This window comes from Pteropus alecto, unplaced genomic scaffold, assembly GCF_000325575.1.
Source record: "Pteropus alecto unplaced genomic scaffold, ASM32557v1 scaffold109, whole genome shotgun sequence".
Lineage (NCBI taxonomy): Eukaryota > Metazoa > Chordata > Mammalia > Chiroptera > Pteropodidae > Pteropus > Pteropus alecto.
The window spans coordinates 7,989,695-8,015,609 of NW_006494608.1; the positions used below are offsets into that span (position 1 = coordinate 7,989,695).

Genomic DNA, 25,915 nt, shown 5'->3' on the forward strand with positions numbered 1-25,915 from the left:
TATTCCTACAATAAGATAAAACACAATAGCGAAGAGATCTGACTGCTGATCATACTCCAGTTTTTGAGTATGACATGGGTGAACCTCACAGACATGATGCTGAGCGAAAGAAACGAGACACAAGAGAGCACATTTTGTGCAATTCCATTTATATAAAATTCAAAAAGCCAAACTAATTTATGACAATAAAGATTAGAATAGTGGTTGCCTCTGGGAGGAGTCTATAACTTATATCTGTGCACTTATTAAATATAATTTATACCTCAATAAAAAAAAAGAGAGAATAAAAGAAAGTGTCTATTGTTTTCTTCTTCCCAGATAAACAGCTCATTATTCACTTGCTCACTTTTTTTCACTGCCCTGCTTCTTTTGAAAAAGATTTCCAGTGACTTACAAAGGTGTATGGTGTTGAAATCTGGGTGACAGTAAAATGAGGCCAGCAAAATAAGGTGAAATCGGATGTGAGGGAGGTTCTTGGCATTTATGTCAGGGAGCTCTGCACACTTCCTAGGCGTGATCCGAATGGAGTTTCCCAGCAGTCAACGGGAAGAAGCAGCACAACGGTTCTGCATCCGAAAGGTAACAGTCCAGCTGATCAGAAGCACAGAGACCTGAGAGAAGTTTCTTCTGTACCATCTCAGAAAAAGGTAGCTAAGCGATCGAAGCCCTTTCCGTTGTTTTAAACATCCCACTTGGGACTCTGGATCTCCAAGTCCCTTCAGGCCACATTTCGACTTTTATGGAAACTCAAATGCCCTCATGGAATTTAGGGTCAAGGTCCCTCCCTCAGTAAAGGTCCCTCCCCTGTGCTCCGCCATGGGACCAGCAACCAGACTGCTTAAATTCCTGGGTGCAGCATGGGGGAAGACCTGCTCGAGAGGGCTGCGTTTCTGTTCTTTGGGATGCCTGGCTTGCCATCCTGGCTTCTGAAACCAGGGCCTGCAGCCTCTGCCTGCGCTTGGCCACTCAGCCCATCTCCTTCCTTGTCGGTGCTCCTCAGTGGCCTGGTCCCTTCCTCAGAGACCGCTCTGCTCAGTGCAGCTCCTTGGGGTCCAGACTCTCTCCACTGTGGCATTTCCGGTAAGGGATCTTTCCACCTTCTGGCTCCAGTTTTTGAGTTGAATTCATATTTTGCCCCAGTAACTAGGGAAAAAATAAACGACAACCATATAAACAAAGGAATTCAATTGATTCTCTCTTCCCCCATCTCCACCCTGCTCTATTCTCACCCCAGGGAAAGATGAAATATGCTAAAAGGTGTGAATCACTTAGATAGAAAGCAGGCTTGTGAAGAGCGCAAGAGTCACTAGCCTTCCCTCTCCACAGCTCTGACCATACAGGTAACAAATACCATGCCTCTGTAGATAGAAAGGTTTAGGAGATTCTCAAGGCCACCTCAGTTTCGAGATTAGAAGGCCACATAAATCTGGAACTCCATGGTAGCTTTGGCTAAATTGAGTTCAATTTCTAATAGGGTTACCCATTTCATTCTGATTTGCTTGTTTTAAAAGTATACCCTGAATTCCTGCTATTAAAAGGAATTCACCAAGTAAGGAGGAAAAGACTTTGATTTTTATTTATATTAGCTCAGCGGAGATTTGTAGACACAGACACACAAATCTGGCCCCAGTTGAGATGATGCAGGGAAGCCATTTTTACTGTGTCTGAGCCAGCAGACACTAATTGATGTGTCTGTTCACGTTCGTCCAGTTGGCTCATTTCTCTCTTTTTTCTTCTCTCAAACACATAAATGCAAGGTACCGGCCTTGGTCCTGCCTAGCTTTTACCTCGGAGTTTCAGGCGAGCCCCTGCTCCTGCCATTTCTATGCAGCATGAGTGGCCTCTCTGCTGAGGATCCCACCAGCACTTATGCTAATGTGGGCACATTATGGTAACAAGTACCTAATAATAGAGGGAAATTTAATTCCAGCAGCGGCAGCAGCCTCTCCTGGAGAGGAGCCATCCTCCTTCCGAGGAGGACCGATCCGTTTGCATGTGAGTGGCAGGAAGCCAACACACTTGCTTCCTGAATTTGGTTTCCTTCCCTTTATTCACGTCTATAATTGAGCCTTTGTAAGTGGAGGGATGTGTGTAAAGGAGCTAAATTTGGAGCTGATTTCATGGGAGTGATGAGAGCTCTGGAGGCCAGCTTTACCTTATGTTCATCTTTCCGACCAAGAAGAAATTCTTGGCCCTGATCTAGAAAAAAACAAGCCAAGCTTGCCATTTCTCCATATCTCTCACTACCAAGAGGATGGTGTTGGAAGCATTCAGAAAGGATGCGGGGTAAGGGTTGAATCCAAATAAGCAAGAAAAAAAAATGTGGGTTCTTGAATTCACCAATTCCCTGAACTGGTTCATGGATTAGGCAGAGGGGCCTAGACAGAGGCATGGTCCTTGAGTGGAGCCTGGAGGTGGAAACTCTATGAGGCCTCACACGTGATCATGTGTATCTGCAAGCCAACTCAGTTCAGGGCTGATCTCATGTTGTACAGAAGCCTAGAAGGGTCAGCACTGTATAGGCAACATAACCAGAGAGACTGACAAACTGAGTTAAGAGAAGAATATCAGAATATTCTGGAATATGCAAAACACTCTGATGGGTGGCACTACCACTTGATTACCTGGGTCTATGGCTTCTCCATCAAAGACAGTGCTCATCTGGATTGTTTCCTAAAGAGAAGACAGAGACAGCTTTAAGCCCAACCCTTCACGCCTCCCCTCAGGCAAGGCTGCTCAACCTCACAGCCCAAGTTCCTTGACCAGAGTCTTCTTGACATTTAATTATTCAATAGGCACTGTGCAAATGCTGGGGACACAGCTGTGAACGAGGCAGGTGGGGTTACTGCCCACACAAAGCTAGCAATCAAGTGGGCGCCATTGACAAACAGGTGGTACAATACAGAGTGATAAGGGCTATGAGGGGGAATATAGGATGCTATGGGGGCACAGATGGGAGTGAAAGGAGGACATTCAATCCAGTCATGGGGCATATGAAAGCACCTGAGTAAATGATATCTAAGCTGCATAGAAGGAGGAGCAGAAATGCCCCGCAATGCCAGCTGAGGTCTGCACTGCCGAAGTGGGGTCTGTCTGGCAAACGTGCAAGGCAGGCGTCGACGAGCACCCACGTGCTCCCAGTCCAGGTTCCGGCTGTGTCCCCTTCCCTAGTCAGTGCAGTGTTTCATCAAGGACTAACCTGCCTTATCTAAGTTCTGTGCTCCTTGTCTTCCCCTCATCTGCGCTCTGTGCCACCCTCCAGAACCCAACCTCTGTCCCCCTTTCCTCGCATGGTGCCCTCCAGTGGTGCCATTCTTTACGCTTATGAGGATGTTTGGAGTTTAGTGGGCCCTTCAACCACCAGTTTTTATCTACTCACTTGCCCACAGCTGCCCAACACTGAAGAAATAGGAATTAGAGCCCATATGGGTTTCATCCATTTGATCAGCTCAGCAGCCTTACTTTTTATGGTTGTTGGGATTTATTTATTTAATTGGTTAATTTAATATTACGTATTTCTAAGGCAGTCTCTGAGCAGCATCGCCAAGGGTACTTGCAATAAGACCTGGAGACAAGAGATTGCTTCTTCCTCCTGCCTGCAGACAGACCAAACCTATAAGTACTTATGCGTATGAACACGGAGCAAAAATTACAGCACACCAGATTGTCCTCCTCATTCCCTAAAGTTATGGGTCTTGGATCGTAACAAAGTTTTATCATCAGGTGATGGAGCAGAGCTGGGGAGCGGGGAAGGGGTGTCACCTTCAAGTTTCATCACTTCCCTGTGGGTGGATCATGTTCAGTTAAAAAAAAAAAAGGAGGTAAAGTGGGAGGTGACTCCCCAGCTGTCCTATAACACTTTGCGTCTGTGTGACTCTTAAAATTTTTCAAAATGTTTCTCTACCTGTTATCTCACCTGTTTCTCTACCTGTTATCTCAGGGCAGGTGCTCTCACTCCCATTTCACAAATGAGGACTCTAAAGCTAAAAGAGGCTGAGGGAGTCCACAAAGTTATATGGCCAAGTGGGCAGAGCCACTCCCAAACCCAAGCACTGCTCTTTATCACTTTTTCCAAAAGGTTATAGAAGAGCAAAGGAAAAATAAATCCCATTGAAGGCTGAAGCTTCAATTCTGGTCTTCAAGCTCCTCTCTGCCAACTCACTCTCCTGGAGAGCTGGTGTAGATAATAAACACCACTATTTAATATTTATGAAATCTAGTTCTTCTGCAAATATATCAGCAGACATGTTCAGTGGAGGGAACAAATTCTATCAGGAGCTCGTCACACAGCAATCTGTTCCAGTGGCCAAATACAAGCATCTCCCTGAATGATAAACACCCCCATGAGGCTGTGGCAGGGCCTGCCTGAGAGGGGGATGGGTGCCCCCATCATCCCCCACCCCCAAGCCAGGTGCCCCACAGCCAAGCACACTTACCACCACGACTTCTCCCTTAGTAGACTTCATTTTGGCTGGGAATAGAGCAGGCAGACGTTAAGCTTCTTGGACACTAAATTGACCTTAAAATTTTATTCCCGTAATGGGATTTCTCTTAAACAGCCTTTGAAATCAGTATTGCAGACCTAGCAAAATATTTCCTGTCTGTCAACATTGTTTGTTGATGGCTTTCCATCTTCTGAGAAACACACATACACACACCATACATGGAACTAAAAAAAATATATTTTCTACTCTTTTTCCAATTTATTGTTATTATTGGACCTAGGAAATCAGTTTTTAAATGGCTTTATAGGTAAGAAAGATTGAGCTGATATATTTGTTTGTAATGTGAGGATTCTTTGTATCCATTCCCTATGCCCCTTTTAAAAAGTAACTAGGGTGAGAGTTTTCAAAAATCTTATTTATTAAAACCATCTCATTCAGTATGACTAATAACCATAATAATCAAAAGTCTAACCCTGCTTAGATGTGCTTTGCGTACGTCAGACACACACGCCTATGGATAGGGTTATTAAAGCAGTCATTTTCTAAACACACACTTTCTAATTCTTTGTCTCATCTCTCCCCACAGCCTGGATTCTCCCTGAGACATCAGGGGCCAGCTAGTGACATCTCCTCAAGCTTGGAGTTGGCTAGATGGCTCTTGCACAATTCACCAATGCCCCTGAAATCATTCAGTTCTCACAGCCCATCTGACCACACCCAGCAACCCTTTCTAACTAGCCTGATCTAAATAACTTGTGAAAATGATCAAATCCATTACAATCTGAGAATAAAGCATCTGTCTAATACAGAACATAAGCTGTCCTCAGGAGGGGTCACGCCCCTCTGCGAGCAGCAGAGCATAGATATTGTCTGTGTTTAACCTGCAGAGAATTCTTCATTCCTGTCCCACTTGGTGGGGAACAGACCTCTAGGTGCTTAAGTTGAACTAGGAGGTGACTCTGGTAGGGAACAGGTGGACCAAAATGAAAAATCCAAGTGAGCCAATGACACTGTGTACCCGGCCCTTCCCTTTCTCCAGCTACGTGTGACCTCTGTTTCATTCCATCTATGGATGTTGTGGTTGAAAACCCACCAAGACAGGATTGCATGTTGATTCTCTGCCAAGTTGGAGCCCTTTCATGTAGTACAACAGAACAAGCATAAATAAATAAACAAACAAATAAATAACAACAGCAATGAACAAAAGGGATAGGCACCATACACACATACCTCCTTTCTTCACCCTATGGGAGAAAAAAAAAAAAAAGAATAGACAAGAATTAACCTGTAGACAAGAGATTATTCTGCACAGGTACACCCACTACAGCATGGGGCCTTTGGGTAAGTGCAGTCCTTGGGATCCAGGAGATGATTGAAAGGGGCCAAGGATGGGGACTAAATCGAAGGCTGGGCTCCCACTCCTGCTCCAAATAGAACAGCTCCATCACTATTGGTTTGGGACTAAGGGGATTCTGAGAGTTTGATAAGTTTGAAAACTATTGCTTTGTGGAACTTGAGGGAATATAACTTCTCTGATGACACTGGGTGAGGGCATAACAACCCCAATCAGACTGGCCAGCAATTCTTCCTGCCCTATTTTTCTCCCTAGTAGCTAGCTGAGCTGATGGCTTAGCTCCCAGCAGGAAGGTTGGAGGGCTAGCAGTTAAACTCTGGTTACCTGTATCATGAAGAGTTGGACTTGGACTCTAAGCCTCTTCCCATGATAACCTTAGATTCTATAATACTGTGACTCTAATTTCATTCTATCTTGCTATTGGACAAATATTGGCTGCCACATGTTACAACTAATTTCCAGAGAGGACAGGTCTGAGTCTGAATTACTAGCTAGTTTTTCTTTTTTAAGACAACCATGTTGAAAATGATTAATATTTAGGATGTAAGTTAAAGCGACCAGGTTCAAGGTGCATATTTAACATTTAACCATAAATTCATGAGTTGCAGCATCTATTAGATGACATCCTTAAAGAACTTCCAACCAAATCCCATTGCAGAGAGCACAACCATCCTTACAAGCTTAGGCATTACTCTTTTGGAGCCAATTTTTTTTCTTCAAATCAATTTGGGGTAGAGTCCAAACAAAAATGCCTTTTTTAATTTCAGCAGATGCTCAAGGATTTCTTACCTTGGCGTGTGAGTTGCAGCATCTATTAGATGACATCCTTAAAGAACTTCCAACCAAATCCCATTGCAGAGAGCACAACCATCCTTACAAGCTTAGGCATTACTCTTTTGGAGCCAATTTTTTTTCTTCAAATCAATTTGGGGTAGAGTCCAAACAAAAATGCCTTTTTTAATTTCAGCAGATGCTCAAGGATTTCTTACCTTGAAGTCAAGGTTGCCAATAGCAACAAACTTCCCTAATAAAAATGGCAAAATGCAAAGTACATCTTTCCGCTAATGTCTTATACTTTTATACAGTCTTTCATCCATAGGTTTTAAATTATTTGATAGTACTAGTTAATCTTCAAAATACCTTTAAAAGGCACATGAGTCTTATCACCCCTTCTTTTTTGCCGGTGAGAAATTCCAAAACTCAAGTTCTAATACCCCAGGATTCTTGGGGTATAGCTAAACTTGGAATCTAGAATCCTGAGCGCAATCGACCATAAAAAATAATGCGACAATATTTTTTAAATAGCGTATTAAGCATTGACTCTATATCAGGAACAGTGCGCTAAGTGCTTTCTTTGCATATGCTCATCTAACAGTTTAGTTTTCAAATAAGGACACTGAAATTCACAGAGGTCGTCACTTCCCCAAAGCCATATACCCAGAAAATGGTAGAGCTAGGATTTGAACCCAGGCCTTGTCTAATTCCAAAGCCCAGCCTCAGAACCATCATGCTCTTGTTGTAAGAGCTAATGAGACTCAAGAAACTGGCTCTGGGGGAAGCTCATCTCAATTCGGTGTTCTTTTCACTTCACTCTAGTACCTCATTTTAGCCAGTAAAAGAGACTCCACAGGGTGTTACAGGAGAGAAAACAGACCTGTGTTTGCAGCTCTTGAGAAAGAGAGATCAGGGCCACGTGCAAAGTAACAATGGTTATTTAGTCACACAAAAGCCCAATTGAATCACTGCAGCCAAAAGCTTAATTTCCTTATCAGTTTTTTTGTGTTTCCTCTAATTTCAGCCCATCCATTCAAGATTTTACAAATAAGAGCATAGTATATTCTAACACTACTCACAACTGGGCTTTTTTTTTCTAAAGTATTTATTCAGGGCAAGTCGCTAAGAGATCGAAGCCCCAATTTCATTGCAAACACATCAAGGACAAGGCAGGTGCCCAAGAAAACCAAAGGAAGAGTCTCCCGGCCCAGCAGGTGATGAAGAGGGTATACCAGGACCAAGGGCGAGCTAGGGTTCTTTCTCCATATGTCTTTTTCCTTCTTCAGTCCAGCCCCCTCTCTACCCTGAAAAGCAATCACAATCTCTATCTTTCCCTCTCCTGATATCACTGGAAACAGTGTCCTAATGAATGTGGTGGTAGGGCCCAGCCCACTGGCAACTTACAGAGGCTTCTTGTGCTTCCCAGTCTTGCAGGGACAGTGTGTGTGGATGGCTTTGGCCAACAGGATGATCAGGGAAACAAGGAGACCCAGAAGCAATATGGAGCCCAGAGTGATGACAAAAGGCACGTACCACGCTGATGGAGAATATATATTTTTCTTCAGGATCTGGTAGGTGATCCTGGGCTTGAATGACAGAGATGAGGAAGGGTGAGTGGAGGGTGGTAGTGTTTCCAGCATTAGCACTCCCACCTGTTGAGTGTTTGTTTTGCCCTTTGTTCTTGTTCTATAAATTGGGCATCTGTGTACTCATAGTTCTTGCTGCTTCAACCCATCACCTTATTTATAGTCTTTCCAGACATCCATTAGATCAAAACCCAGAACATTTAGGGAACTGAAAAGCAAACCTAGGCCTAATTTTATTCTCTTTTTACCCTTCCCAAAAGCTAAAAATTCCATGGCTTTTTTCCCCTGCCAAACGTGGCATAACCCAAGGACTAATATAGCTGTTGTCTCTCACTGGAAAGGCATGAGCCATGCAAGTTGTTTTTTTAACACTTTGTAGTTTTGTCAGTGTTCACTCACTACGAGCTGCGCTGCCAGATGAGTGGGCTGATATCACAGTACAACCTCAAGTTCAGAATTTGCTTCTTAGAGTAGGAGACAGATAACAAACAAGTTATGGAGATTTCAGGAGTGGAGATGTCGCAACTGGGACACGTTGTAAGCCCCAGAAAGGTGGCAAGTCCTTACTCAGAGAATCTCACTGGATCTTACCACAACGGAAGGCCCTTAAGACTACCTTATGCCTCCATTCGCTGGGGTAATATTCACTCAAGCACTTGGAGATGAAACTTAACCTGTTCTTGGTAAGATTCTGAGAAGCAGAATTGGGCCACCTGTCCTAGGTGGTTTTCTAGGGTTCTGATTACTTTTCCTCTGGCATCCTGCAACTATAGGGCTGCCAACCAAGGGTGTAATTTTTATTAGGAACAGGAGGAAAGGGGACAAAGAGTCAGCACAAACATAAGCCAGTTCCTCCAAGGTGCAGGGGGAGATGATCTTGTCAGATTCTAAGACTCTCTTCCTTTATCACACTGGTTCTATTACGGTACCTACTTATTTTTCTTCCTACCATTTACCACAATATGTAGTTATTTTATTAAATTTCGTACTTGTTTGTAATCTATCTTCCCCTCTAGTTAAGTGGCTCTCAAACTTTAGTGCGCATCAGAACCTCCTGGAAGGCTTATTGAAAAAACAGATTGCTGGGCCCCATCTCCAGAGTTTCTGATCTAATAGATCTGGAGATATAGTTGGGGATTCCAGGTTCTAACATCTTTTCTAAGAGGTCGTGGTGATGATCATGTCTGGGTGAGGTATAACTCTAATATTTTGGAGTGGGCCCAAGAATGTATAATTCTAATAAATTTCCAGGTGATGCTGATGCTGCTAGTCTGAGGACCACACTGTGAAAACCACTGACCCATACTATAAGTTCCATGAGAGTAGAGATCATTTGGAGCTTGCTCACCAAAGTGATTGGCATATTATAGGTCTTAAATCAAAATTTGTAGATTGAATGAATCAATTTTAATAGAGTAGAGGTGGGGAGTAGGGTATAGATTGGTACATGGTGACTCTTCAAAAGGAGTGGAGAAGGGCACCTGGCAGCTACCTGCTTTCATAGATGTGGACTTGCCATGGCTCTTAAGAGCAAGCAGAGAAGGGGTTGTGAAAGTGGCAACTGGCCATGTGCCCCTGAAAATTGTCTCCTGTGCTACAAGCACCACATAGATGGTCAATACCTGATCTATCACAAGTCCCTGAACAAATGCACACCTTTGTTTACCGGAAGAGGAAAACTCAACGGTTCTCCTAGTCCCAGGTCTAATTCGAACCTTTATCCACTCTCCAGTGGCCACTCCAGTCCAGCCCATGGTTGCCATTCCTGGCAACATCCTAATATCTCAATTCTTTTCAGTTCATCCCACATTTCTCCTGGGCAAAAGGAGCTCTGTCAATGTTAATCACAAGGGATGTAACTGGGGAGTCCCTGTCCCAAAGCCCTTACCCTGGGGGCCGTGGTGACAATCGTGGTTGGGTGAGGAATGACACTAATACTCAGCGTCACTGTCCCTGTTTCAACAAGAGCCTCTGCTTTCTTCCTGCTGGACAGCAAGTTGTCATCAGTTATGTAGATGAGTAGGTTGTAGTCCCAGTTCGTATCAAGCCCACCAGTATAGTCAAAGGGAGTTGCAAGGAGCAGGCGTGTAACGTTGGACCCAGCATTGGGAGAGAAGGTGAAATGACTGTTGACATTACCTATATGAGATTTGAGACAAGGATTTGGGGCAAAGGAAGAGAAGACAGTGAGAATAAAGGTTTAGAGAAACACTGCAGCCGGTCCTTTCTGAAAACCTCCGCACCTCGGGTGCACACGGTGTTTCCAGTGCACCAGGGGTACCGGCCATAACCATACCAGAGAGTCATTCAGTACAGAGAAACTCTTGCTCACAACCAGTTGTGGCTGAAATGAGAATGAAAGCAGAAAAGGACAACGGTATGCCTGTCCCAGGAGATGGCCACCATCTTGCAGAGCATCAGGCAGAGATTCCATAATCCTAGCCTCTCTAGCCAATCCTTATCATGCAGCTTTTATTAGGTGACAACGTATAACTTACACTCAGAGCACTGAGTGGGCAGCAAGAGGCTAGAGGGGCCACATCTCTAGCCATAGGCCAGACTCACTCTGTGCCTTTCGTGGAACTTGGCTGGTCACACTGAACTGGTGACAGATGTCCTGGACGTCCCCCAAAGCAAGGTGCCTTCTGGCTTGGCAGGGATTGCAGTCCCCAGTCCTCCGGAATCCACCCCATTCCCGCCTCTCTCACAGTCTGCTGGGGCTCAGGGCTCACAGCTCAGGGAGCCAGGCAGGGAGGCTTCCTGCCCAAGCAGCCCCTGTTCATTCCTCTGGTGGCTCCAGACTCATTACCGACTGAAAACCAGTAAATGGAGCAGGAGATGATGCAATTTTTACTCTCTTAGCAGCGAGCGAAGTGCCCCATAAAGGCCCGAAGGTTCTCAGTATGGATTATTTCCATCTTTGGCAACTACAGTCTCAAGGCAGTCTCTGCCCCTGGGTTTTGTGACTCAGCCTGCTCGAGAGGCTTCCTGCTGTTCAGAGTTCATGCTCTGCCAGGGCTCAGCAGGCGGCCGAGATGGGTTTTTAGTCTTTCACGTGGAATTGCTCTGCTTGTTTGGGTTTAAATCTCTGGCCCCAGCACTTCATTAGATGAGCTATTTTGGTCTCATTTCCATTGAGGGGTGCTCTTTTTTCCCCCACAATGGTATATTTTTAAAGAGAGAAAATGAATGGAGCAAAAGAGAATTCCTGAGGACACATTTCAAAATGCATTTAATCTATTTAATCTATTATTATCCAGAGAGAGGACTGGGATTCCCTGCCCCCTACTACAAGCTTGCAGGAAAAGAGGTGGTGGAGCAGTTTCACTAAAATAAAAAATTTTAACTACACTAATATGATTCATGAATCATGTGATAGTCTGGGAACTATCAGACTATGGGGAGGTGTCGCCATCAGTGGGATTCACTCTCCCTTGGGCATTTGGGCAGCCTCGTGTGGGAGTCTGAGAAGAGTTCGGTGAGAGAAGGGGAAGCCAAGAGGAGGACTGGGAGACACTGGGACTATTACACCTCTCATGCCTGCTTCCTCCTAACCATACCCACTGTGCCCACGGACTCCACCCCATACCCGCTGAACAGCGGCTAAGGCCTCTGACCCCAAGAGCCGGGCCAGGACTGTCGATGTCAGGTACTATACCTGGGCCAATGGAGTAACGAAAAGACCTGGGGCTGGAATCACGATCAGTACATGTCAGCTTGAAATTTTGAATATTTGTGCCAACTTTCAGATCCACTGGGATGGCCAGGAAATAAGAGTTTGGGATACAAATTGGCTTTTCATCATTTTCATCCAGGATGTTCACAGTAACCTAGAACAGCAAGAAGGTGGCCATTGCTAGTAGCTAACACTTACTAAGTGCTCACTGTGTGCACCTTTGCAGACTAGTTCATTTAACTCTTTCTGAAATAGATAATATGCTCATTCCCATTCTACAGATAAAGCAACTGAGGCTTAGAGAGATTAGATAATTGACCTAAGGCCATTCAGCTGGTACCAGAGCATGCAGGTCTGTTCTACTCCAAGTCCCATACTATTGACTTCTATACTCTGTGTGTGTGTATGTGTGTGCGTGTGCGCACACACATGCATACATGTACATAATATATGTGTTATGTATATACATAACATATGTACCACGTACCCCCATACACATTCACCAGGACACATCGGGCTCATCCCCAGATAATGCTGAATTGTTTTTCCAGTAATGATTATGGATTTACGGTGACCCCCTGTATTTTCTTGCTCACTGCCCTTGTGAATTGGAAGTTGCATCTTTAACTATGGAATATAGAACAATGGTTCTCAACCTTGGCTCAGCGTTCTCAGGCCCTCTCCAGACCAAACGAATTGGACTCCCTGCAGGGTGGGGCCCAGGCACTGTTTTAATGTTCCCCCAGCTGATTCTAATAAGCAGCCAGGGTGGAAAACCACCAGGATAGAATGAGCACACCTGGCTGAGCCGATCTCATCTATGTCCTGGGCTATTAGCACTGCACTAAGCTGGTGGTGCTCACCTGCCACAAGCAGGGCCAGTGTATTCTCTTTCATCACCGTCTTTTATGCCTGGTGAATTGGAATATGGACTGGGACACCTGCCAGCGCAGAATCATAGAATGTCAGCCCTAAAAGGGACTTATGTGATCATCACTCTTTTTAAAAGCTTATGCATTTTGAGTCGTATTTATTCTACCTTTGAAATTTGGGGATTTCGGCTATTTCTGAGCCCAGGAATAAATTGAAATGTTCATTCTAGTTAGCTCCCAAAGTGGAATCCATTCATTTTTCTCAAAAAGCTAGCCTGACAAACACTACAATTATCTCCAACTTAGTACATCTCTTCCTCAGCGGGCAATGCTGAGGCTCACACATCATTAAAAACCATTATCCCGTTAATTCAAAGCAAGTCATGAGAGGAACTGGACTAGTCAGGCATTAGGCGATCGAGTGACTCTCCATTTAAGAGACAGAGAAACTGGGACACAACGATAAGCATGGCTCAGACCCCCTTGGAAAATTGGGATCAAAGTTGAGAAATGAACTCGGTCTCCTGACTCTGAACCAGTCATTCTCTCCATCCCAGAGGGCTGCCTGCTGCCGGCTCAGAGTTCATTTTGTTTTATGCTTTTTCACTTAACTAATGGGAAAGAGCAAGAAATAGTTCCATCTTTGTGGCTATCACAATACCCTCAGATAATCCTAACCGCTGACAGCACAGACCTGATAAAAACCTTGTTGCTTAAAGTACAGCCCTGGACCAGCTAGCTGCATCAGCGCCGCTTGGAAGCAGGTTTAGAATGCAGATTGTCAGGCCCTGCTCAGACTTGCAAACTCAGAATCTCCATTTAATCAGATTCCCACTACCAAAGGTTGCGAAGCAGTGTAACTCCATGCCAAGCCACATCATTTTAGGATCTGCCCTATCTGGTGTGTTGGGGGTGGGGAAGGAACATGGCAACACTACTGGGAGGGAGGGAGGAAATGCAAAACTATAAGACCACACCCCGCTTCTGGCACCTGTGTTTCTCTCCAGCAGCCCACCGTGAAAGCAAAGGGAGATTTAAAGGGCAACAGGAGGGTACTTGTCCCACAGAGTGGCCGTCAATCTCAGCGCTCCTCCCAGTCACCCACACATTTGGGTGTCAATCTTTATTTCCTAGGCACTGCTTTGTGTGTCCAGTTGGGCTATCTTGGACACCCATAGTCATTTCCCGTCACATCTGCAGGATATGCCCTATGAAGATCCCTTATTGCCATAGCCGCACCTGGAGGGTACCAGAGAGACCCTAAGTCAACTATTTGGGCTGGTGTGAATGCACCAAACAGCCCCACTCACAGTGGCTGAGCTCGTGTCCTCGCCGTTGGTGGCCTGGATTCGGAGAATATAGATGGGAGTTGTCTCGTAGTCCACTTTAGTCACCAGCCGGAGTTCTCCCATTTTGGGATTAATCCAAAATATGTTTGGATACCGGAGGCTGGCCCCTCCAGTGGAGATGGAGTACAAGATGCTGCTCTGCGGGAAGTCTTTATCAGAGGCTCGCACCTGTCCAACCCTAGTTCCAGCTGAAGGAACAAAGTGCCCGAGGTTAGTCCTGCTTTGGGACATGGGTAGGGTCTAGGAGCAGCGGTTCTCAGCGCCATGGGCAGAAAGGTTTTTGGAGGCCCCTTTGATGATGTCTCACATCTTCAATTCTAGTACATTCAAATTATGCTAACGAGCACCCACTAGTCACTGGCCCTAAGATCCAAGTAGTACTGGGAGGTGTAAAAGACAGTGTATGCCATTACATAGACTCCAAGCACGCCAATCATTAGGCTATCATAAACGACGCTACAAAGAACATCCTCACACATCTTTTTGCAGCAATGGTGTCTAAAAGTCTTTTGTATTTTTCACATTTTTCTATAATGAGCACGAGTTACTCTTTTACACAAGATGAAAAATAAACCATTTTTAAGAGTTTGCAACTGAGGATGACAGAGTATAGATTCTTTAAAATATAACTTAAGATTACTATATTTCCTTACAAGAGGAATGTTTTAACAAATTTTACAGGTGTCAATCAATCCTTGCTCAAAATACTGTTCCATTGCATTTATTTCACAAATCATGTTGGTGGGGCTGCTAGAGTTCCGGCTTGCCTATTTTGTAGAAGTCCTTTTTCATGAATTATACTCCTTGAGGACAGAAACCTCTTATTCAACTACATAGCCCCAGCAGTAACTGCTTGACCCAAAGTAGGTGATCAATAATTGTAGGAAGATCCGTGAATTCATAAAAAGCCTATTCCTGTTGCATTTGTTATTCACTAGGTAAGAGTTAAAGAATTAGAAGCATTTCCATCAGACCCTGTTTTGTGTTTTGTTTAAAACTTAATGTTAGGAAATGGAGACCATTATAAGAAGAGAATAAAAGAGGAAGGAGATAATTTTAGGAGTGTTTGGTTTTTTTTTTTTTTTAAATATAGAAGTATCTATGATAAAAGGATCAAACACTGTGATGATGTCTATTATACTGGAGTTAACAGGGCCACCTTCAAACTGGAAGAGTTGGGGAGAAACTGAAGCTGAAAGTGGGGAGTCCTTTCTTTAATGTGGGAAGAGCCTGCAGAAGTCCAGGTGTCATAAAGGGCAAAAAAAGAGGCCTCCGGTGAATCCTATTAAGGGCAAGAAAAAAGTCTTTATTTTGTTTCTAAATGAAGAAACTCTAGAAATGGAAAGCTTTTCCCCTATTTTTAAATTTCAATTCTCTGAGTGAGTTGGATAAAAATCACAGTGGAGACCAAGGGAAAACTTTGGCTACAAAAAGAGAGGATTAGAGGACTCAGACACACAGAAGGAAGCAATCAGGGGGTTCAGAGAAACACAGTTTAATCAACAGTTTTCGAAATCTAGATTTTGCCTGAAGGGCTCCTCAGCAATGAGGACAATTTAAAAAGAAATAAGAGACGCAATAAACACGATTCAGTCTGTGAGTCGTGCATACCACTCAGGGCCCCTGGAAGGTAGCTTTCCCTCCCCCGAACATAGCTCTGGACAAAGTCTGTCAAGAGCACTGTGGCCTGTTTCTCATCTGTCACTTACCTGGGCTTATTTCTGACACGTTAAATACATAGGGCAGCCCATCAAAGAGAAGAGGAAACTCATTTTCTGGGCTTGTCAGGACATAAAGGTAGATGTTATCTAAAAACAGAAATAGAAAAAAATTTAAATCACGATATTCTATTCATTCGCTTGTTTATTCAACATTTTAAAAGCATCTTCTGTGTAACAGGTTCTGTGCAAAATATGGGAAATACAGGTGAATATGACTTGGCAGTTTCTGCCTTCAAGATGCTCAGGGTAGCTGCCTTTTGATAAACACATATACAGATCACTATGGAAGCTGGAGGAAGTGCAAGCTGAACCTTTCGAAGATAATTAGAGCCAGGCAAATGGGGCAAGGGGGGAATGGGAGCTATTCTAGGCATGTGCATGGATACCAAGGTAGAAAACTCCATGATTCACTCAGAAAAACTGCAAGCTGTTTGGCCTAGTTAGAAAAAAAGGGGAGGTGGGGGGTGATTAGAGGCAAGCGACTAGAATTGAAGCTATAGAATTAGGCAGGGGCCAGATGATGAAAGTCATCGTGTGCCAAGCCAAAGAGTTTGAACTTGAACTTGAACTTGACAGCTATGAAGAGACACTCAAGGGTTTTAAGCAAGGAAGTAATATGACAGCATTTGCATTTCCTGAAAATCACTGTCAGAAATGTGGAGGATGCTTTGGAAAAGGGCAAGACTAAAGGCAAGGGAGACTGATCCTAACAGACTCTCAGTGTTGAACTTTAGCCCAGAAAGAGGAGGTTCTGCATCAGAGCAGCACTAGTGGGATGGGGGCGGGGCAGGGGGAAAGCAGCAGACCCTTGAGATTTTAGGAAGTGGCATGGAAGAAAGGACTTGGAGACCGATTAAGTGTCCTGGTGAAAGACAAGAAGAGGCTGGTCTGATTCTCAAGTTTGGGGGTTTTTTGAAATCTTTGGAACACAAATACCTAGCCCAATACTGAGTATTGCCAAGCACTCTAGTCATTGCCACTCAAGGAAGATGCTTCATAAAATAAATGAAAATGATACTTGCTTTTATAGTAAGGAGGGGCAACATCCTGCACCTGGATTGCCACAGTGTATTTATTGCCGGCTGCTAGATTACTTGGATTTTCATAATCTAGATCACCAATCAACTAGATCAAAACAGAGATTTCAGATTACACAGAATCAAACAATCCTTTTAATTGAACCGATGACATTTTCATATCTGTTAGTGGAAAGCCTTTCTGGAAAGCATTTTGCCTGCATGAGGAGCTTTAAAAACTTACATCCATACTTTTGCTCACTGCTAGAGAATTTATTTGAAAGAATTTATGAGGAGAGATAATCTATGTTTAAAGGTGTTCATCAAGCAACTATTGCCCAATAGCATAGGCTCAAGACTTCAGGTTAATTGAAAAGAAGCATGATATAGATTCTTAAATACATGGATATTTCCATCATTTAAAATATGTATGCATATATGGGTAGAATATGCACCAAATCTGTGTACAAGAGAGAAGACAAGAAGGAAATATATCAAAATGTTAATAGCAGTTATCACTGAATGTTAAAGCTTTTCTGTGTTTTCTACATTTTCTACAGTAAACGTGTATTAATTTCCTAAACAGGAAAAATAGACATTACTTTTTAGCTGACACGATGAATAAAATTGGTAAGACTTTCTTGGGGATCGAAAGGGCTTGGGATGGGAGTAGAGAAGAAGATGAGTAAGAGGATGCGTAGTGGGCTGACTGCTCTCCTCCCTGAGGCTTGATCTCTGATGCCAAGACCTCCTAAATAGGATCACTCCCTTCCAAGACCCCACACCACCCCTTGACCTTCCATTTTTCTCTCCTCCTTCCCAACACCCTCCAGTGGGAACCCTATAGGTGAAGGTCTCACACGACTCCTTCAGACAGGCTTTTATGCCCATCCTGCTTCCACCTCTGCTTTTGCCCCCACGGGGATGCTGTGGAGTGGGGCTACCCGTACAACCTCACTTTCTTATTCTCCTTTAGGTTTCTAGAGGTTCTAGAAGGCTGAATTTCACACAATGCACTCATGGCCCTGGACCTGATTAATCTTGCCTCAGACTAATCTTGCCTCACACTTCCGAGGGTCAGGAAGGAACACTCAAATACTCAAGAGTGTTTGAGCCCAGAGGGCACTATCATGACTGTAGAGCAGCTAAGCAGGCACAAATACTGCAGCTATATGAGAAAGAATCCAGTCCTTAGCACCCCAGGCACAATGATGCATAACAGATGATTTCTGGAACTTGGGTAAAATTAAGAGCAAATGGGAAAACAGAGTCACTATTAAGTTTGTCAATTACAGCTACTTGGAGGGGGAGTTACTGTGGAAATTTCTCTCTCTGGGGCAGCAAAAGCACTATGCATATTAGACCAGCTTCCCCCATGCCCTTTCAATGATGCAATGACCATTAACTGACCACAATTTTCCCAGAGCCAGCTGGATCCTGTAAAAATCTGCTGCTGCTCCCCACTCCAGATGGTGTGGTGAAGTTGAACTGGCTGTATGGTGCTTCACTGTCACCATCGAAGCAGACTGTGTTCAGGTCCAGAAGTGACGTTCCCTTGGCCGCTCTTTCAGGCACCAAAATGCTGGCAAAGAGACACGATTCAATATTTTCCCCAGCAGATGGTGATTGAGTGCTTCTTCTGACACAGGCCCTAGTAGACATCTCTACTTTAATTTCAGTTCAAAGCAAGTCCATAGTTATTGCAGCAACCGCCGAACTGGAGCCCCTGCTCTGTCCTGTCCTCCCTTTAGACTATTCTTCACATGACAGCCAGGCAGATCCTGTTAAAAATGTCAGGTCATGTCACTTCCCTGCTCCCAAATCCCAACTGGCTCCTCATTTCGAAGTCTTCACTTTGATCTTCGGGACTCTTTATGATGCGCACCACCCCACCTCTCCCTTACCTGTCTGAATTATCACCTACTAACACGTCTCCTCGGGCACTCTCCGCTGGCTCCCGGCAACCCTCCATCTCTGACTTCGAGGCCGTTCCACTTACTGTGGATGCCCTTCCACCAATATCCACATCGATTGCTCTTTTACATTTAGTCCCTAATCCGATGTCACCTTCTCAGAAGGTTATCCTGGCTACCTTGCCTAAAATGTCAACGACCAATATCTTTGTCTAACTCTCTCCCCTTTGTTTCTCATGGGCATTTTCCCTAACAAAAGCCTTGCACATTTAATCTTGGAATCTTGTTCTCCGATCACCCAGACTAACATGTATTAAATTCTTTAATCCTATGTATTATCACCTCTTTCTGAAACCAAATTATGCTCCCTTCTACATTCCACATCATCTCTTAATGGCAACTAACATGGGCTTTGGGCTCAGCAAACGTGGAGCAAAGTCTGACAGCAAGGATGGTTTTGGGCTGCTGAGGGTAACTGGGTTTGCTTTCTGGAAAGCAGTTTTTCTGACAGGCGTAACTGAATTTCCATGACGCTTCATTGGCAAGGATAGCCTCTGTGTTTCAGCAGGGTTGGAGTCTAAGCATTTCCATTCCTGTCTTGCATGCACAGCGTCATGGTTTTACCCATAAGTACTTAGAATGGATATATTTATTAAACACCAATGATAAGCTGTATCATTCGAAGCACTTTAAAAACACTGTCTCTAATTCCCTCATCGCCAAAAGGTTTGTATTCTTGTCTCCATTTTATAGGTGAAGAAAGAGTGGTTCAGAGTAGTTTCAAGACCTGTCCAAGAAAGTTGATACATCCAGGCACTATTCTATGTTCTGTGTTAGTCACTGTAAATTCTACTTTACATTCCATTAATCAATAAATCTCCAGTTCCACAGATGGCTAGAGAACCTGAGCCTCAATTCTAATTCTACAGAGCCAGGAGGCTGTATCATCCAAAGAATCCAGGGTCTTGAATCCAGACATTTCACACACTCCAAAAGAGGCCTCCACACTCAGCCCCTTAGGGCTGCCTGGCCTGTTCTTTTCATTCTTCACTGACACTTGGTATTTTTCCCTAAACCCCTGACTTGGAAAACCACTCCCCCTCATTCATCAATCCCTGCCTCAAAGGCAGGCTGCCCCAGCTCCCAGCCATCTGACCACGGTTCCCTCCCCAGGCAAAGGTGACTGGCCCAGCCGCCTTCTGAAATTAGCCGACCTTCTCCGCCTCTGGCTCACAAACAGCTTGAGAAGCACTTTCAGCCAGCATTTGACAATTTACAACCAGAGCAAGGGCTGTCATGGGCCTTTGATGCCTCCATCAGAGCCCTAGGCTCATTCATTACTAGCCTGGGAAAACGCAAGGGCCTCGGCCTCAGGGTTGTTTCCATCTCTGCCCAGCCTGAGAGCCCCCACGGGCAGCAGGGGCCTAGGTACACAGCCACCTACCAGCCTCCTCCCACCCTCCTCTACTTGCTCTCACAAACTCGCTTAGAGGGACCACACAAAGAGCCCTGAAGAAAGAGTAAATATTCAGGGACTGTGTTATTAGAGCCAAGGGTAACACCTGTCCTGTTGTTTGGTGTGTTTTGACCTGCCTGTGTGCTTCTGCTCTGGCTCTGTGGGAAAGGAGGAGGTAAAGATGGCAGGATGGCGGGCGATGCAAGGTCAGGGTTTCCTAGCCCATGGAATGCAAACGAAGCTGGGTTTCAGAGTTAAGATCTCCGCTTCAGGGACTGCAAAGCAAAGGAACACTCTTGTTGTCCTTCCTCACATCTTGGCTTTCACAGGGTGGCGGCGAGTCACTCACTGGAAAAGCCCAGACGAGGGACTTGAATGTTTATTGGAGGTGTCTTCAATAATAACTACTACTAGTCCAGTGACTGGCTGGTGAAATTATCAAGAGCAAGATTCTGTATAGGCTTGCCTGGACAGCCTAGGATATTCGAAATGTGATTTTACCAGTTAATACAGAATGCAGTCATCCCTCATATCAGGGAACTCTGGATGGCAGGAAGCCACAGTATGGACTTAATAGAAATGCACTAAGGGGAGAAAGCTGACAAGAAAGTTTGGAGACAGCACAGTCCTCTTCAGTTTCTGACACCCAGAGTTCTTACCACTCGATCCCTGTCCTCCACCTCGCAGGGCAGGGGACCAGAAGAAGAGCAGGAGGGCCTAGAAGAGCTGCATATCAGGAGAGGAATTCCCCAGGGTGCACTGGAGCCAGCCAAGAATGCTAGCATAGATTTAGATTTTCAAAGAAAGTACAAGTGTGACTCTGCATGTCATCTCACCTCCATCTGCAGGGCCCAGACTTCTCTTAACGGAAGTGGATTCAATTTATGCATATAATGGTGTGGAAGTCACAATTCTAACTACTCATGACAATGACTTCCACCCATCAAACAGACTCGAAGGTTAAGGTAGGGATAGGAACCTATCATATGGTCAAGACTATTATTGACTTGATCGGGGCCTCAGCAGAAAACAGATGGCAAATTGGCATAATTCTAGGGGAAGTTTAGTAAAGAGGCTATTACAGATCTACACACAGGGTATATGGAAATTGCATCAAGAAATGGGCCAGTAAGAGAGAAGCTTCCTTACCATTTCTAGCCCTGCAGAAGCCATTGGAGGGAGCAGTTCCTGAAACTCAAACCCCCAGACAGAGAGTGCTGTGCAAAGAAGGCTGCCTTATAGAAACTGAGACCTTCAGAACGTAGAGGGACTCATCCAGCTGACAGGGAGGGAGCCAGGGGGATAAATACACTGACTTCATACTCCCCTTCCTTCTAGGCTCCCCATTGGCCAACCAGAAGCTACAGGGCAAGGGCGCTGGCAAATATTCATGTAGATCATGTAGATCGTGGGAGACAGAGCAGAGTGAGGAGGCTGGAGGCTGGATCTGAAGGGGCAATGGAATGTATCCAGAACAGGGCTTACTGGTTTTGATATCAGACTCAAGGCCACACTGAATCTGAGCATTACGTGGGTATGTCAATTGAGAGAACAGAGAGATGTTCATCAGCATAATAAAAGAATTTGTATTTCTATTGCTTGCCCTGGACAATCTTTGTCTAGGGTCCTTTCTCCTTTGAACAACCACACTATGTATTGTGTTGGTGTCCAAAGTCACCTGGAGTTTAAAAAGTCAATTTGTGAAACCAGTCAAAGATAAACTCAGCCAAAGAGACTCTCCATGGGGACATCTGAAAACGAGACCTACTTTGGTCCTCAGTCTGGCTCCAGATGCAGGGCATTCTCTCAGCAAGGGTTACTGCAGAGGTGCCTTCCCCATCCCCAAGAGGAGCCACCTTCAGACTCCCAGGAAACTGGAGATTAGCTATGTTGAAACCACCACAGAGATGACGCTAACCCAGGGAATTATTAATATTGTGGCATTTAAACAAAATAGTAGAAAGACAATACTGTTTTCGAAGAGGCATGTTAACCCAGAATCACAAGGGACTTTATTTTAAAATAATGGTGAATGGATTGTGAGACAAAGAACAGGTCAAAATACACAAAATAACTTGTATCTCACTTATATCTGCATTTTTCTCCTTTCCACTGCCTTTTGTTTACATGCAATTAATTTGTGTAACGTAAATTAGATGCTTTGTTTTGTCTTAAGTAAATACTCAGTTTGATTTATTCATATTACTGGTGGCATGTTTCTCTGGGATCTCCTAGTTACTAATCCTAAGTCTCAAGTATCTATTATAACTGCTAACTAACAACATTGTCTTGCCAACAGTGGCAGTAAATAAAGGAAAGGCAGAGCCCGGAGAGGGTCTAACAAGTCCCCGTGGTACTTTTCACCAAAAGAGATGAACATGTTATAGAAGAGAGCAAAATAAAAATATTTTTTAACACAGAAAGAAAGTGGAGAAGAGAGACAACAAAGAGGAAAGAAAATAAAAGAGAAGGAAGAAGAAAGGATGATGTAAGGAAAACCTGTCAATTACTTGGACAGTTCAAATCTTCTGGTTTTCATGAGCCATGTCCCAAAGCCCATAACTCTTCAGTTTCACCAGAGAATCACCAGAGAGGCCGATGGGACAGGGATGACAGAGGAGGTGAAATGCCCAGCATGTGTCTAAGAACGTGAATACCTGAAGGTGAACGTGCTGCAAGTAGCAGGGTTGTCATTAATGTCCGCCACCTTGAAGGTTATCTGCATGCGATTCTCTTGACCCCCAAAAGGTCTATCCTTCACCAGAACTTCCAGAGAAATGGTAGGATTTTGTCTTAATTCGCCCGCATCTCGGTCTAGCCTGCGGGCCACTTGGATGGTACCAGTCACTAAGAAGGCAAAGGTTAGAACACGACTCTTTAGAGAGAAATGAAAAGTAAAGGCCGATGGAGACTTGTAGCAAGTCAAAAATAGCATTCTGATGTGAGAACTGGCTTACACAGAGAATATCCTCACCCGAACACATTTTCTAAAAATTTATGTAAGTTTCTCTATTAGACATTGATTGGGGTGTCTGGACTGACCCTTCTAGAATTTTTCAACGCAAACTTCGGGGTTGGGCCCTTGGCAGCAGCCGTTGCCCATAGTTGACTGGACTGGTAGGCAGCTGACTCCAGACTGACCCACTGGGTTCCCTTACTGGAGAATTTTAACTGAGAGATACAAGTTGGGTAACAAGTCAGGTTAACAGTGAAGCTATAGGTAAGAGGCCAGAACTCTAGCCACTGAAGTCACTGGGGCAGTGCTGGTTCCCACCCTTCCTATCCCCTGGCTGCCCCATTCTTTCTTAAAAGATGCCCAGTATCCTGTTGATAGATGTCCCTACCTTTCTTTAGATCTTGCTTGATTTGACTTGCTTTAGTTTCTGTTACTTGCAACCAAAGTCTTACATATGCTCCTCCCTAAATATTGTACTTGTTAAAAGTTCAATTTTAATACTAGAGTGAACAGAATTCTAAACTGTGGTTATCGATCCTTACACAGTCAGTTGAGTGAGGTCCTTGATGACAGAGTGCTCGGGAGTTTCAGAGACAGAGCATGATTATTGCCTTTGCCTGCCTCTCCTGAGAGCAGGTATCCTTTGCCCTAAAGGCCATAGGGCAAATAATACATTGTCTTTCTGAGATTGTCGATGCTGGCCTCCACAAAACCATTAAGTAAAGCAAAGTACTATTTGGTGATGTGATAGGGCCTTCCAAGGTAGTATAGTCTGGGAGTGGTAAAGAGGGCAGACTCTGAGTTGGGCAGCTTTGGTTTGCATCTCTGCCTCACAGCCTATAAGCTGTGAGACCTTGGACAAGTCACTTCACCTGTCTGAATCTCTCCCTAAGCCTCAGTTTTCTCCTCTGTAAAATGCAGATTATGATAGGTCATTGAGTTGCTGTGCTGTGTACTTAAGATGGAATGCATGTGGATCACCCCGCATAGAGCCCATTATGTACTAGGATCCTGAAAAAAGATGGACTTTGTGAGAGGAATAAACTGTCCTTCTCTGCACTGAGACACTTAGATTGGAAAATAATTCCTAGCAATCCCACAGACTGATCTAGATTGAAGGGATCCAATACAGGAATCACTAGGCATGTGAGCCTCTGTAGCACTCGAAATGTGACCCGTCTGAATTGAGATTTGCAGTGACTATAAAATTTAGAACAAACTTCAAAAATTTGTTATAAAAAATAATAATTTAAAATATCTCAATAACTATTAAATATTGACTACATGTTAAAATGCTATTTTGGATCTGTTGGGTTAAATAAAATGTTTTATTAAAGTTAATTTCACTTGTTTCTTTTTATTCTTTAAAAATGTGGCTACTAGAGACTTTTACATGACTTATGTGGCTTCCATTCTATTTTTGTTGGACAATGCTGGTCTAGACTCTCTCTTCAGAAGACTTTAAGGTACCCTCAGGATAGTGAACTCACCCATCCTTACATAAGAACCTGCCTCAACAGTGAAGCAGTGATACATTTGTCAACATGTTTAGTTTCCCCAACTCCCATGCCAGCTGTTTTTAATATGCTTATTACCTGGTAACTTATGATACTCTAGACAGAAAGGCATGCCCAAATCAGAAGACATAAAATATCTGAAAAACAATCCATGTGGCTGAATTAAAGGATGCACATGAATAATGTGTGTGTGTGAGTGACTTACACTGATTTATCATGAAATAGCTGTTAACAGTAGTGATGCTGTAGAGGAGGAAGCTGGTAAAACCTTGATCATCAGGGTCCTCAGCTGTGACATTGGCCACAATGGTTCCTGGACCCAGCTCCTCTGGAATCACATACACTCGAGTTGGGCTGGAACAGAAATACAGCAGACACAGCTAATTTTCAGGGGCACGGGAGGGTGGAGTCTGGGAGGTGGGTATTTTGGTTAATGCTAAATATAGCCCTGAGCTGTTGAAGCTGCATCAACATGCTCAGAGAGAGAACTCAGCAGCTGAAAGCAGAAGAGACTGGCTTTTGTATTTCCAAAGATCACATCCCTGTGGAAGCAAAGAAAGCACCATGCTGTTATTGCTCTGATTTACATCGGCTGTGGTCTCTGACTTCACCCAGCCTGGTGCCATTTCAGATTAGCATTAACATTTTTTAAAATAAAGATAGTTGGTCTGTCCAGCCATCTTCTTTCTTTCTCTCGATTCTTGTGCAAAAGTTTCCTGAATTATATTTAAAATCCATCTGGACATAATGTCCAGAACTGCAGGTTCCTGACTCCCATCCCATGGCAGACACCAAAAACCAGATAAATTGTATACCTTCCCTATTTTAGTGCTTCTGCTCTACTTAGTTTTTATTTCTTTCTTGTCTTTTTTTTTTGCTTGTGGAGGCAGAATTTATGCACAGAACTGTGCACCTTCCAAGTACCATTAATCATGAGGTCAGCTCTCTGAATGCAGAAATGAGCCCCCTGGGCAGAAGCCAAAGTCAGCTCTCTGCCCTCCAAGGATGACTTCTGCAAAATAACCCCAAATTGCCAGTGTACCCACCTTCCTCAGACCTCCACTGCCTTTGGAAAAGGCCAGTAATATGACAGGTGGGTTCGAAGTTTTAACTACACAACTTGGGTAAATTGAGTAATTTCGAATGCACCAAGGGAAGCTTATTGTTTAAAATAATTTTGCAAGAAGTCTTTGTACTGAGGGAAAATCATTTCAGTGGGACAAATAGTCACCTCTCATTTGCCAGTTTCCTAAGTGTGAATTTTCCCACGTGGGATCTTC

The 25,915-nt window shown here is 44.1% G+C and overlaps 1 protein-coding gene across 1 annotated transcript in view; it reads right to left on the reverse strand.

The window, feature by feature from the left end:
* Positions 1 to 319: 319 nt before the first annotated feature.
* CDHR3 (cadherin related family member 3) overlaps positions 320 to 25,915 on the reverse strand; it is a 60,810-nt gene continuing 35,214 nt past the window's right edge. The window contains exons 7-19 of the mRNA XM_025041932.1: positions 24,841 to 24,989; positions 22,820 to 23,009; positions 18,204 to 18,375; positions 16,800 to 16,902; positions 15,766 to 15,864; positions 14,018 to 14,244; positions 11,818 to 11,989; positions 10,048 to 10,298; positions 7,978 to 8,159; positions 5,676 to 5,689; positions 4,437 to 4,471; positions 2,625 to 2,673; positions 320 to 1,143 (exon numbers count right to left, since the gene is read on the reverse strand). Coding sequence (XP_024897700.1) covers positions 839 to 1,143; positions 2,625 to 2,673; positions 4,437 to 4,471; positions 5,676 to 5,689; positions 7,978 to 8,159; positions 10,048 to 10,298; positions 11,818 to 11,989; positions 14,018 to 14,244; positions 15,766 to 15,864; positions 16,800 to 16,902; positions 18,204 to 18,375; positions 22,820 to 23,009; positions 24,841 to 24,989 — 1,948 coding nt within the window. The 3' untranslated portion in view covers positions 320 to 838. The remainder of the gene's footprint in view (positions 1,144 to 2,624; positions 2,674 to 4,436; positions 4,472 to 5,675; positions 5,690 to 7,977; positions 8,160 to 10,047; positions 10,299 to 11,817; positions 11,990 to 14,017; positions 14,245 to 15,765; positions 15,865 to 16,799; positions 16,903 to 18,203; positions 18,376 to 22,819; positions 23,010 to 24,840; positions 24,990 to 25,915) is intronic.